This window comes from Carassius gibelio, chromosome A25 (genome assembly GCF_023724105.1).
Source record: "Carassius gibelio isolate Cgi1373 ecotype wild population from Czech Republic chromosome A25, carGib1.2-hapl.c, whole genome shotgun sequence".
In the NCBI taxonomy this organism is placed as follows: domain Eukaryota; kingdom Metazoa; phylum Chordata; class Actinopteri; order Cypriniformes; family Cyprinidae; genus Carassius; species Carassius gibelio.
In genome coordinates, this window is record NC_068395.1 from 3,045,664 (window position 1) to 3,060,912 (window position 15,249).

Below are 15,249 nucleotides of genomic sequence, written 5' to 3' on the forward strand. Positions count from 1 at the left end.
TCACCAATTCCCCCAATGCTGCGGCGAAAAATAGTGGAGCAATATCAGAAAGGAAAGGAGTTTCTCAGAGAAAAATAGCAAAGAGTTTGAAGTTATCATCATCTACAGTGCATAATATCATCCAAAGATTCAGAGAATCTGGAACAATCTCTGTGCGTAAGGGTCAAGGCCGGAAAACCACACTGGATGCCCGTGATCTTCGGGTCCTTAGACGGCACTGCATCACATACAGGAATGATACTGTAACGGAAATCACAACATGGGCTCAGGAATACTTCCAGAAAACATTGTGAACACAATCCAGCGTGCCATTCTCCATTGCCTGCTAAAACTCTATACTGTCGGTCAAAAATAAAACCATTTCTAAACATGATCCAGAAGTGCAGGTGTTTTCTCTGGGCCAAGGCTCATTTAAAACGGACTGTGGCAAAGTGGAAAACTGTTCTGTGGTCAGATGAATCAAAATTTGAAGTTCTTTTTGGACGACGTCATGTGATCCGGAATAAAGAGGACAAGGACATCCCAAGTTGTTATCAGCGCTCCGTTTAGAAGCCTGCATCTCTGATGGTTTGGGGTTACATGAGTGTGTGTGACATGGGCAGTTTACACATCTGGGAAGGCACCATCAATGCTGAAAGAAGTTCTAGAACAACATATGCTCCCATCCAGACATCGTCTCTTTCAGGGAAGACCTTGCATTTTCCATCATGACAATACCAGACCACATACTGCATCAATTACAAAAAAAATGACTGAAATGGTCAGCCTGCAGTCCAGATCTTTCACACATAGAAAACATTTGGCGCATCATAGAGGAAGATGCAACAAAGAAGACCTAAGACAGTTGAGCAACTAGAAGCCTGTATTAGACAAGAATGGGACAAAATTCCTGTTCCTAAACTTGAGCAGCTTGTCCCCTCAGTCCCCAGATGTTTGCAGACTGTTATAAAAAGAAGAGGAGATGCCACACAGTGGTACACATGGCCTTGTCCCAACTTTTTTTGAGATGTATTGATGCCATGAAATGTAAAATCAACTTATTTTTCCATTAAAATAATCAATTTTCTCAGTTTAAACATTTGATATGTCATCTATGTTGTATTCTGAATAAGATATTGACATTTGAAACTTACACGTCATTGCATTGTTTTTATTCACAATTTGTAGTGTCCCAAATGTTTTGGAATTGGGTTTGTATCTACAGTATCTATCCATCCGTCTGTCTGTCTAGCTTTATACTGTATAACTAGAGCCTATAATTGCAATATCCATCCATCTATCTATGTATGTATCTACACACACACACACACAAACAACAAAAAACGATTAAATCAAAAGCTTGATATTTGTAGTTAAATCTTTATTGTTTTTCTCAAAAGAAGTGTCCATAGTGAAAAAAATATCTGCCCCCATTTTTCTAATAAACAAACTTTTGATTATTATGGCACCTAAAGGTGAAGTTGAACCTGTTGATGTGTTCAAAGTGTCATTACAGCAGGGCCCAAAATATCACTCATGAAGCAAATAAAAACACAATGAATCGAACACAGCCTAACAAACTCTGACAGCAGCAAAATCTGTATTAAAAAACACAAAATCTGATGTAGAAACAAGTTCATCATTATTAGTGGCGTAGCAAAAGTTGATTCATTATTATAACATGCCAGATTGCAGAGTGGATAACAAAAAATATGATTTGACACAAAATAACAACATGTTGGCATAAATGTCAAAAAATGAAGAGAAAAGGAATGAAATAATGAACACAGAAAACCAACTTTAAGACTGAAATGCTTTGGGCTTCCTGTTTTACCAGGCTAAAACTGATATAAAACACATCAGGAGTGTGTTTTTAAATGCTAAACATGATCCGAAATCTATGGAAGATTCGTGATTCATGAAATGAGCCTTTGAATAAAAAGCAACAACTCAGTAAAAGAAAAAAAAAAAGGGAAAAAAAAAGGCTGATCAATATCCTTTCCACTGCATCCAGCCAGTTTCAGTCTTTTTATTTAAATTGTCACTAATAACTGTATTACAGCCTCTTTTACTGCAAAATACAATATCATCATGGTGTTTACAGGTGTATAAACCAATACTCCGGACGTCTAAAACAGACTAGGTCACTATTTGTCTCTGAAAACCCTCCTTAATTAGTACAGACTCCTTGACAGGTCCCACAAGTGGCCTGATGGGAAGTGTCTTACAGCGTGAGTGTATGTTTGAGGGGCGAGCGCCCTCTAGTGAAAACCATTGACCAATAACAGAGGTGTGGTTGCATACAGACGAGGAAAACACCCAGCCACCACATGCATTCACATCCAAAACAATAAAGATACAAAGTAAGAAAATAAAGATGACGATTACACAGAAAATATACAAGTTACTAATTCAATCAGAGTAACGAGCATCCGGACAGATGATTTCCCTTTGCAGCACGGTTTCTCTTGGTTTATAGGCGAGAGGTAAAGAGTGTAGAAAGGCCTCAGTTAGCGGGGAGTTTGTGTTTGCGCGCGGACGCCGCGTCACGCGATCGCTTTCGCCTCGGGCAGAAACGCCTCCCAGTATTTGATCATCTAGAGGAGAGAGTGAAATATGAATGTGTTTTCAACATGATTCAGTCAAATAAAATGATTAAAAAGGTTTCTGTACCTGTTGTTGTGAGTGCAGCACGGACTCCAGATATTTGATGATTTGTCTCTTAAAATCTCGAGCTTTCTCTTTCTGTTAGCAAAGAACATTTAACTGAAAAGTCAGTCTTTTTGAAGAGAAGAAGGTTTTATTGTTTTAATTTGCTGAAAATGTGCTCACCCTCAGGCCATCCTAGATGTAGATGAGCTTGTTTCTTCATGAGAACAGATTTGGAGAAATGTAGCATTGCATCATTTGATCCTCTGCAGTGAATGGGTGCCGTCAGAATGAGAGTCCAAACAGCTGATAAAAACATCACAGTAATCCACATCACTCCAGTCCATCAGTTAATGTCTTGTGAAGCTAAAAACTGCATGTTTGTAAGAAAACAAATCCATCATCAAGATGTTTTCAACTTCAAACTGTTGCTACTAGCTAAACTATGATTATCATTATCCATAATATTGCTTATTCCAGTGAAAAATCCATCTCCTGTTGTCATCTCTCACATCAAAATCCACCTATATATTTGTTTTAGACTGTTTTTCACTTTTAAATGGTGCTGATCTTTGCCAATGTCTCTCCAGATTCAGATGAGATGACTTTTTCAATAAAGAAAGCAATATTATGGACTTTTAGCCGGAAGCAACAGTTTGAAGTCGAAAACCCCCCTAATGATACATTTGTGTCTTATAAACAAGCTGGTTGCTTCACAAGACATTAACTGATGGACTGGACTGGTGTGGATTACTGTGATGTTTTTATCAGCTGTTAGGACTCTCATTCTGACGGCACCCATTCACTGCAGAGCAAGTGATGCAATGCTACATTTCTCCAAATCTGCTCTGATGAAGAAACAAACTCATCGACATCTTATTTTCAGCACATTTTCATCTTATTATAATTTGTGGGTGTACTATTCCTTTAATGCTGATATTTAAATTAACATGGTAATCGTCTCTCACATCAAATCGGATGACTTCTTTCCGTACGGTGGCAGAGATTCTCTCAAACTCTCTCTCGTACTGCGTGACTTTTGCTTCCCACTGGAGGATAAGAATAAGAGACAGTCCTAATGAAGCGGAGTAGTTAAGGTCACAGATGTTATAGTTTATCTGTATAGCAGCAGTAACCTCAGCGATCTCATCCTTGGCCTGCTGGAGTTTGTCAGGTTTGTTGGCCCACAGGAGCTTGGCCTCGGCCTCTCTTTTCTTCTGCAGCATGTTCTCAGCGTCCTGCCAGCGCTGCCACGCTTTCATCCTCTGATCAAAACAGCCCTGACAAACACATTATTAAGAAGTTAGATTAAGAGGTGGATGGTTGGCATGATTGAAATCTTATGGTATTACAACAGTAACAAGATTAATAACTAGATACAGCTTTTTTATAATACTTTATTTTAAATAATTTCTAAAATCATATTTTATTCTATTATTGTAGATATATTATTACAAGACTAAACATTTTAGAATCATATGCATATATGCATTTACATAGTTGTTTATATTATAAATTATTATTATAATAAAATGTAATAATAGTAAAGATATAAACGAATTAATATTGCATTGCTAAAAATGTTATTTTTTATTTATATTACAAAAAATAAATGTATTATCAATATATATAAACACACACACACACATATATATATATACACACACACACACACACACACACACACACATACAGTTTTGTTCAAAATAATAGCAGTACAATGTGACTAACCAGAATAATCAAGGTTTTTAGTATATTTTTTATTGCTACGTGGCAAACAAGTTACCAGTAGGTTCAGTAGATTGTCAGAAAACAAACAAGACCCAGCATTCATGATATGCACGCTCTTAAGGCTGTGCAATTGGGCAATTAGTTGAAAAGGGTGTGTTCAAAAAAATAGCAGTGTCTACCTTTGACTGTACAAACTCAAAACTATTTTGTACAAACATTTTTTTTTTTCTGGGATTTAGCAATCCTGTGAATCACTAAACTAATATTTAGTTGTATGACCACAGTTTTTTAAAACTGCTTGACATCTGTGTGGCATGGAGTCAACCAACTTGTGGCACCTCTCAGCTGTTATTCCACTCCATGATTCTTTAACAACATTCCACAATTCATTCACATTTCTTGGTTTTGCTTCAGAAACAGCATTTTTGATATCACCCCACAAGTTCTCAATTGGATTAAGGTCTGGAGATTGGGCTGGCCACTCCATAACATTAATTTTGTTGGTTTGGAACCAAGACTTTGCCCGTTTACTAGTGTGTTTTGGGTCATTGTCTTGTTGAAACAACCATTTCAAGGGCATGTCCTCTTCAGCATAGGGCAACATGACCTCTTCAAGTATTTTAACATATGCAAACTGATCCATGATCCCTGGTATGCGATAAATAGGCCCAACACCATAGTAGGAGAAACATGCCCATATCATGATGCTTGCACCTCCATGCTTCACTGTCTTCACTGTGTACTGTGGCTTGAATTCAGAGTTTGGGGGTCGTCTCACAAACTGCCTGTGGCCCTTGGACCCAAAAAGAACAATTTTACTCTCATCAGTCCACAAAATGTTCCTCCATTTCTCTTTAGGCCAGTTGATGTGTTCTTTGGCAAATTGTAACCTCTTCTGCACATGCCTTTTTTTTAACAGAGGGACTTTGCGGGGGATTCTTGAAAATAGATTAGCTTCACACAGACGTCTTCTAACTGTCACAGTACTTACAGGTAACTCCAGACTGTCTTTGATCATCTTGGAGGTGATCATTGGCTGAGCCTTTGCCATTCTGGTTATTCTTCTATCCATTTTGATGGTTGTCTTCCGTTTTCTTCCACGTCTCTCTGGTTTTGCTCTCCATTTTAAGGCATTGGAGATCATTTTAGCTGAACAGCCTATCATTTTTTGCACCTCTTTATAGGTTTTCCCCTCTCTAATCAACTTTTTAATCAAAGTACGCTGTTCTTCTGAACAATGTCTTGAACGACCCATTTTCCTCAGCTTTCAAATGCATGTTCAACAAGTGTTGGCTTCATCCTTAAATAGGGGCCACCTGATTCACACCTGTTTCTTCACAAAATTGATGACCTCAGTGATTGAATGCCACACTGCTATTTTTTTGAACACACCCCTTTCAACTAATTCAACTAATTGCCCAATTGCACAGCCTTAAGAGCGTGCATATCATGAATGCTGGGTCTCATTTGTTTTCTGAGAATCTACTGAACCTACTGGTAACTTGTTTGCCACGTAGCAATAAAAAAATATACGAAAAACCTTGATTATTCTGGTTAGTCACATTGTACTGCTATTATTTTGAACAATACTGTATATATACATATATATATGTGTGTGTGTGTGTGTGTGTTTATTTATATTTATATAATACATATATATATATGTGTGTGTGTGTGTGTGTTTATTTATATAAAGATAATACATATATGTGTGTGTGTTTATTTATATAAAGATACTACACATATATATATATATATATGTGTGTGTGTGTGTGTGTTTATTTATATATTGATAATTCATATATATATATATATATATATATGTGTGTGTGTGTGTGTGTGTGTTTATTTATATATAGATAATACATACATATATATATATATATATATATATATATATATATGTGTGTGTGTGTGTGTGTGTGTGTGTGTGTGTGTGTTTATTTATATATATATTGATAATACATATATATGTGTGTGTGTGTGTGCGCGTGTGCATGTATTAAAAAAATATGGACAATTCCGTTCATTCTTAATTATAAACATTATAAACAAACGTGTGTGTGTGTGTGTGTGTGTGTGTGTCTGTGTACCCTGACAGCTCCCAACAGACGTATATAATCGGCCAGCAGCTCGGAGAAGGTGAAGAAGTCGTTGGAGGCCTGCTCCTGCTGGAGCTGCTCGATTCGATCTTCCACCTCGGCCAGCTGAGACAGAGCTCGCGACAGAGCCGTGTTGTCCTCCGAGCTGCCCAACATCGCCACGCTCTTCGCAAACAACGCTGTGTTCCCAGATAACTCTGAAAATACAAACCATACCATCAAACCAGCAGTCGGCTGACAGGATCACATACTTTCATCATCCAATCAATTTAAGGTGGATAAAATCTTAATTTGTCAATGAATATTCATTCAACTACGATGGCATTTTAGTGCCACTTAAAAAAAAAAAAAAAAGAACAATCTAAGATTATGAGATTAAAGTCGAAATACTTCAAGAATAAAGTCGAAATATTACGAGAACAAAGTTGAAATATTACGAGAATAAAGTTTAAATAAATTCATATCTTCCATTAAATTCGTTATTTGTAGTGCGCCAGCCACCCAATAGTAATAAGATTCATGCTTTTGATAGACCTACTTTTAATGTCTGAGATTTCAAAATCAGTTATATAGCGAAACACAAATTAAGTCTTACAATAATATGTTTTTCAACCTCTTTAGTGATCAGATCGCTGTATTTATGTGAAACAATTCATTAAATTAAATTTTTCTTTGTGAAAAATTCCAAATAGGCTATGTGAAAATGTATTCATGAAATATTCCGACTTTATTCGCAAAATATTCCGACTTTATTCACTAAATTCCGACTTTATTCGCTAAATATTCCGACTTTATTCTCGTAATATTATGAGATTAAAGTCGAAATATTAGGACTTTAATCTTGTAATCTCTTTTCAACATGGCACTAAAACGCCATCGTACTCAACAGATGTCACATTACACAAATAAAATCGGTTGCGTTTTTTCTTTTTAAAAATAAATATCTGCATTTAAATTCAAATTTCAGCTAATTTGAAAATGTGAGACTGATCGTTTGCACTTCTGACCTTTTCTGTGATTGACGAGTGACTCCACCATGACGTGAAGTTTCCTCAAATGCTGCTCTTCATTTTCTACATCCTGGATCTTCTCGTCAAACCACTGAAACCGACACAAACACACCGTTTTATACTCCATGTCCTTTCTAGGTTGTTTTTGAGCCTTGACCTCAGTAAAGAGGAGTTCAGTGTGGGTAGGACCTGCATGCTCTTCCACTCACCACATCCTGTTCGTTCATCTTGATGGTCATCTTACTCACAGCATCCGTGGCTTTGTTCAGCATTTTAAGGAAGCCGGCTCCACTCAAAGTCTGTGTGCTGACCGCTCTGGGTAACTAACACACACGAACAGAGCATTGAATTGTCATTACAAACAACAAAGCTGATGTTTCTGCATGTGAGGAACAGACAGATAAACATCTGCAAGTCACTGATCTTGGGAAAGCTTTATGCTAATGTTATATTGTGCAGATTGATGTGCTAAATATGTTCATGTTAATATCACTAAACAGATTTTTTACCTCCTCTTTCTCCAAAAACTCTCTCACATCAGGGTCCTGCAGCAGAGACGGGTGAGACACAACCCTCTGAAGATACCTGCAACAACACAAACAATCTCACATTGGCATTTTAATATAGTGACAGATGTACAATTATAATTACTACTAACATTTATATTACAGTAGAAAAAAAAATGCGATTCTGGAGCACAAAAGGAGTCTTAAGTCTCTGGGGTTTATTTGTAGCAATATCCCAAAAAAAACATAGTATGGGTCAAAATTATTGATTTTTCTTTTATGCCAAAATCATTAGGATATTAAGTAAAGATCATGTTCCATGAAGATATTTTGTAAATTTCCTACTGTAAATATATAAAAACTTAATTTTTAATTCGTAATATGCATTGCTAAGAACTTTATTTGGACAACTTTAAAGATGATTTTCTCAATTTAGATTATATAGATATATTTTTGCCCCCTCAGATTCCAGATTTTCAAATAGTATCTCAGCCAAATATTGTCCCATACATCACTGGAAAGCTTATTTATTCAGCTTTCAGATGATGCATAAATCTAAATTTAGAAAAAATTTACCCTTATGGCTGGTTTTGTGTTCCTGGGTCATATATATATTAATATTAATTACTACTAATATTATATTATTCAAGCGTAAAGTAATTTTTCTACATTCATTACAAATAAAATATATATTAATTACTACTAACGTCATATTATATTATATTATCCAATCTAAACAATCAATAACATCAGATTGGATAATAGAAAAAAATGTGATATAATATAATAAACTGTAATTAATATTGTATTGTATAAAGCACTATAAAAAAAGTGACTTGATATAACATAATACAGACACAAATACATAAAATAGAGACGGACAAAATACACAATTTATTAAGCAATCTAAATATTTATAATAATACAATGTATATGTAAATATGTTAAGATTAGTTAGCACTAACATTACATTTGTACACATTCGAATTAAAATTTGTAGTAATTATAACTATCATTATATTATATCTACATCATTTTCTGTCTATATTTTATATATACAATATTTTTACTACCATCACTATCACTACTAATTTATGCCATTTTTAAGTAATTAAAGTGTAAGAAATCATTTATTAGTATTAATTACTATTATCGTGATATTATTCGATCTTAGTATTTTTTCTTGATTAATGCGCAAAAACTGTAAGTAGTAATCAATATTAATATTCTATTATCCAGTATTTTTTTCTGTCCTCATGAATTAAAATATAAACGGTACATTAATATAAATTACTCTACAATAGTATTTTTATATTGTATTGTATTATATTATTTTATATTATCCAGTCTAAGTCACTTTTCAATCCTCATTTAAATGCAAATAAAATTTGGGATTTTAGACGGATGAGACTTCATTGGAGGCAGGGAATATAGAAATGTAATAAGAAGAGAAACCAAATGAGTTCAGTCATGCCACACCGTTGATAGCTGTGGCTGGTCAAGACACAACGTCAGAGAGGAATAGTGATCCATTGCTTTAGTTAAGTGCACCTAGATAAGAAACAATGTTGACGGACCTCTCAAGAGCGGCTCTCCTCCGCTCCACAAACTCTGCTGACGATGGGTCCTCCTTCCCGACTTTGACTTTTGTCATACCTGGCAAATCCACACACATTTATTCAGAGTCAGCCACTTCAATCCACAATCAGACCAGATGTGACGCACGGACAGAAGCGAGTTCCTACCCAGGATGCTCTTCTCCGGCGCTGGAGGTACTATGTATCCATTCTGTGAGTGTTTCTCCGAGAGCTTTTCGAACAATCCCAGGAAATCACTAAATCGTCTGCGAACGGTAAACGTCTTGCTACGGAACATGGTTAAAGACGTCTGGGAGAGAGCAGTGAGATTCAGACGGTGGGTTACTTTGTGTGTTAATGTGAAGAGGACGAGTAAAGAGACCGAAAATCACCTGTGTTGAAACTTTGTAGGCCATATAAGCGTTCATACCATCACCTGTGAGAAGAAGAGAGAGAAAGAGATAATCTCTTATTATAGGATCTAAACAGACATAACGCTTATACCTGTGCCGTTATTCGGTAATGCAATATATCACGGTAATGAATATGCACATTCACTCTCTGACAGCAGATGGCGCTAAACTGCAGAAAATGTCCTTAACCTGGAAACCCCTTAAATAAAGCAGCTGGACTACTTTCTGAAACATATTTAAATAATTTTAAATAGCCAATCAGATTTGTGTATTTGCTATGATGTTCATCACAGTGCCAAATACTTAAGTATTAAGAATTAACAGGTTATTTTAATCTGGACTACAACGTGCCATAGATATTTTTTTAGTTAATTCACACTTTACATCAGGACTTCATTTTTAACATTAGTTAATTCATTGGTTAACATAAACTGCCAATGACAAATTCTTCTGAAAATTCATTAATGTTAGGTATTCCGATAATTAATAACACATTGTTAAAATGTAAAGTTGCAACTGTATTATTTAATGAGCTAACATGAACTATGACTTGTATTTTAATTTATTTTTTTAACAAAGATTAATAACTTCTGTAGCAAATGTAGCTATTGTGAATGTTAATGGTTAACTAATGAGATTGTAAAGTGATACCTATGGGTCTTTATAGTTCTTTTGCAATTTAATCTGTGCAAAACTTTTAACTTTATATATATTTTTTTATTGTTTTATTTTATTTAAATGTTCAGTTATTTTAGTTATTATAAAAAAGTTATTTAACCTATTATATTATATTATATTATACTATATTTTAAGCACTTTTTAAAATTTCAATCCCGTGATAATACCGTTTACCGTGATAAAAGCGTGAGCAATTATTCGCAACGGGAAAATTTGATACCGGCATATCCTTAATTACACTATACTGTTATTCTCAAGATCCTCCACAACAAATGTATTTCTGCAATACTGTAACTTGATAATCAGCACCTGCGAAATCACAAACAACCAAAACTCCTTCTGTAACGGTCTATAAACCACAATCCCATACACAGTCAAGCGGGAAACTGAAACATTACACATCTTCCCTAAAACGTTTACTGCTGATTTTAGACATTAAAGTAACACCAAACCTTTAAAAAAGAGAAGGACAGGAAATGAAAAATAGCTGACACTGGGCAAAAAGAGGAAGTTCCAGACAGATTCAGATCCTTAATTAGAACAATTTCACCTCATAAGATAATCAGCTTCCTGTTTTCTGCAGCTGTGTTCGAATGTGCTTTTACACTAATGTGTTACGTGTGCAGTATTAATCCTCAAAAGCCTGAAAAAAAAAGAGACTTAATTAGAAATTAAGCGCAGCTGTCATAGCGGAGGATGATCTTACCGACTTTCTCTGGATTCGTGACAGAAATGTTGAGATCAAACTTGTCCTCGCTCTCCTCTTCCTCAAGCTTTATGTGGGAAAAAATGAAAGGAAGAGGGAAATTGACTGAGAAATTGCTCTGGAGTGGAGTGTGGTGTGTATGACTTTAAGATTCATTCAAAAGAATCAGCTCATAAGAGTCATTTGCATGCGAAGTGGATCATTAAAGGAATCACACAATATTCGGTTTCAGTATTTTTTGTTAATTTGTATTGTTTGGGGTTTATGGAGTGTTGTACCTCCTCCAGGGTTTTGGACGGAGCTCTGCTGGAGCTGCTGGCTTCAGGGGCGGCAGGAGCAGATACTGACGGTTTCACAGCGTCTTTCTTGCGGTCATTACGAGGACTGTCCAGAGACAACTCCACTGTAGCCTCTGAGTAAAATCATGAGAGAAAGAGTGTTATATGTATTCAGTAAAACTGAAAAGATGTTGCAACACACGCACAGACAGCCAAACACATTCCATCTGCAACATAGCACAAGGTGAGAGGGCAAAGGTCAAGGAGAAATTCCTTTTCCTCTTCCTGAGTCAACGCTGAGAAAGCAAATTCATCATCCATCGCTAACATTTGATGTGCATGCATTCCTGCATTCCAGTAGACAACAGCAGAGAGAAATAAAAAAATAAACCTAAAGCAAGTCAATTCGGTGTTGTTTCCGTATTATTTATATTCTATGACAGCTTTTAGTATTATTTTGAATCTGCTATTATTTCTATATTTTCAGTTTTCATGTTTAGTGTCAGACTTAGTAATTATATCTGCTTTTGATATTTTCATTAGTCTGTTTATTTAAATATTTAGTTTTCATTAATTTTTATTTCAGTTTAAACTTAAGCCAGCTAGTTACCAGAACAAGAAGTTTAAGTTTTTCGTTTAATGATGACTTTTTATTTCAGATTTATTTTAATCAACAATAACAACATAAACTACAAGTTAACAGTAAAAGCACTGCTTCAAACTGTGTCTCACAAGGTACTAAGACAGGAATCGAGGATCAAATACTCCTGTGAAGGCCCAATAGTTGTCTGGAAACATGAATCATACAGTTAAATGGATATGTGATGTTCAAATGTTTGGGAAGGCAGCTCTTGGTTTCGAAACACACATTTTCAAATGCAAAATATACAAGCGCACGTATGATGCCCAGAACTGTCATGTGGAAGAGTCCACTAGGTTTTGAAAGAAAATGATTAGGTGAATGTACAATGCTCAAAAAATTTGTATAGGAAGGTAGCTAGGTTTTGAAACGCAAACTGAACTTTCTCAAAAATGCAAGTTTATGTACATATGATGCCAAAAAATGCTCTTTAAGAAGATGGTTTGAATGCACTTGTGATAAATCGACTCTCACACCTGAAATGCCCAGAAACTGCTGTCCATGTATGCAGTTCATTAGGATTAAGAAGGGCCTACAGTTATGATCTGGTGTCACAGGTGAAATGTGTCCTACCTGAGAAGAGATCCTGTTCCTCGGAGTGAACCCCGTTGGTCCTGGAGCTGCTGCTGCTGCTGGCGGAGGGTTTGGGGACAGGTGGCTTGACCTTCACCTCTGTGAAAACATCAACAGCTGGCCCCGAGGGCTGAGGCTTCTTCGTCACAACTTTTGGCGGCTCCTTAAACAGATCCTCCTCGTCATCGTCGTCACCGAACATCTCGGCACTCGCCGCCTTCTTGACTGAAGAGCTTTTGTGCACAGGCGGTTCACCGAGGACACCAGACTTCGGAGCTTCTACAGGCTCGTTCAAGAGATCTGGCAAGGGATTCTGGACCTCAGGTGAACTCATTACTTTGCTATCATCGTCCAGCGGCTCGCTGAACAGGTCGGCTTCATCGCTGCTAGGAGAAGGGATCTTGGCATCTACTTTCTTCTGGGGATCAGAGTTAATGTTGCTGAGAGGATCGCTGGAGATGTCTTCTGGTGGCTCGCTGAAGATGTCTTTAGGAGAATCCATCTGTGAGATTGACTAGGAACAGCACAGCAATAATACAAAACATATTTATTAGGAGCTGAAACAAGATTAGATTGCGTTTAACGGCCTGTGCAATTAAATTTTATTAAATACAGTAAACATTTTCGGGGTAGAATCTCACATAATCTGCCTGGTTAAAGCTCTCCACTAAATAAATAAATAAAATAATTTATTTTTATTTTGCGTTGAAAAGCAAGCATATGTCCCACCCAAATTCTTATTACTGTAACAGCAATTATATATTTATTAAGTTAGTATTTGTTATTTTATATGTATTTCTATAATTGATTATTTAAAATAAATAAACAATTTAATGTTTTTTAATGCTATTTAAAGCTTTCATTATTCATTGTGACAGTAATTACACAGCCTATTAAAAAAAAGTTAAAAATTTATTATATTACATTTTTACAACCAAATTCTCATTATTATAACAGCTTTACATAGTATTTAAAATGTAAATATTGTTATAAATACTATGTAATTACTGTTATAATAATGAGAATTTGGTTGGAAAAAATTAATGTTAAATTTTGCTATTTTTATGTAATTGTGCATTTGTACATTTGGAGATTTAAGATCAAATAAAGCAAGCAAGCCTATTTTAATATATTTTCTGCATATAAAATTAAGCACATTTTCCAACCAAAATTATATAGTATTTAAGCTGTAAAATATTTATCATTTTAGTTTTATGTATTCCAGCATTTTTACAAATGGTGATTTGAAGTATATCAATATAATTGATCTCCAAGAAGGTGGTTTTCATTACAGTCACATTATTTAAAGATAGAATAAATAAAAGTGTCCCTAACAATGCTTCTAAAACTAACTACTTTTTAATCATGTTAAATAAACTGCATATTACCATTTTTGATTTTAGGGTAAAACATTACTTATATGCTATAATATTTGCACATTTCTCATGTGATTGACAAGGCGTTAAAAGCTTGGCATGGGAATAAAAGTAATTTATATGTCTGAGACTCACATGATCACACCATCAGTTCTTTGACCTGAAAAGACTGGAATAATTACACTAAGTAAATACTGACTGCTGGACACCAGCTCATTCATTAGAGACCTGCCTTCTAATACATGCATGCATGCATATACATATTTAATATGTATATAATATCTTAACTAAGTTACAGTGTGTTGGGTGGTTTTGCATAAACAAGTTCATGAATTTTCACACTTCCCATATTAGACATAGCACGTTTATTTCACACACACACGTCAGTTTTTGAAAACTTGTTCTTGTTCTTTGAAAACTTGTTTGAATACCTTGGGGTATTTCTAAAGTTACTCAACTACAAGAGAAGAGTCCTCCAAGAACTTCAGTATGTCACGCGCAGGCCTAAACTCAGATCTATTTAATCTTGCGGAAGGACCAGATATGAGGTGACGATGAAAATAAGATTTCTTTATTCAATTATCACGCATATGTGATCGCAGCAAACTCTGTGTGAACCAGCAGAGCTGAAGAGCTAACTTAAGAAGAAGAACGGACAGATCTGAAGGTGTCAGAGAAGTGAAAGCGATCGGTCTGTGTGTAGGAAGTATACAGCTAATTAGCTTTGCAGCTCCGTTTAGTTTTGTGTCTTACCGTGCCCGTGAACGCATCTGCCCCATCGTCGCTGTCCTCCAGCAGCTCGGGCTCCTCTGAGTCCGGGAAAGGCGGAGGACTGCGCTCCGAGCTAGCCGCCATCTTCAACTCCACACACACACACACGGAAAAACTTTATTACAAGCGAGAGATAAAAACGACAGAGTGACATTGAACTTAAACGGGGGGGAAGAGAGAGAGAGAGAGTGGGAAACAGCGACGCCTAGTGGTCAACAGGGGCGGGGTTTGCTCGGTTGCGTCACGCTCACAAGACCACT

General features: G+C 35.9%; 1 protein-coding gene across 1 annotated transcript; it reads right to left on the minus strand.

The window, feature by feature from the left end:
• Window positions 1-1,339: 1,339 nt before the first annotated feature.
• LOC127946930 (sorting nexin-1) lies at window positions 1,340-15,168 on the minus strand. Its single transcript, XM_052543752.1, has 15 exons — window positions 14,972-15,168; window positions 12,843-13,356; window positions 11,630-11,763; window positions 11,352-11,418; window positions 9,947-9,990; window positions 9,723-9,864; window positions 9,555-9,633; window positions 7,981-8,056; window positions 7,681-7,794; window positions 7,469-7,562; window positions 6,453-6,658; window positions 3,765-3,908; window positions 3,597-3,677; window positions 2,653-2,724; window positions 1,340-2,576 (listed from the first exon to the last, which is right to left on the minus strand). Exons 1-15 carry the CDS (start codon window positions 15,071-15,073, stop codon window positions 2,526-2,528), a joined length of 1,920 nt encoding a protein of 639 aa, XP_052399712.1. The 5' UTR covers window positions 15,074-15,168; the 3' UTR covers window positions 1,340-2,525.
• Between the last annotated feature and the right edge of the window lie 81 nt (window positions 15,169-15,249).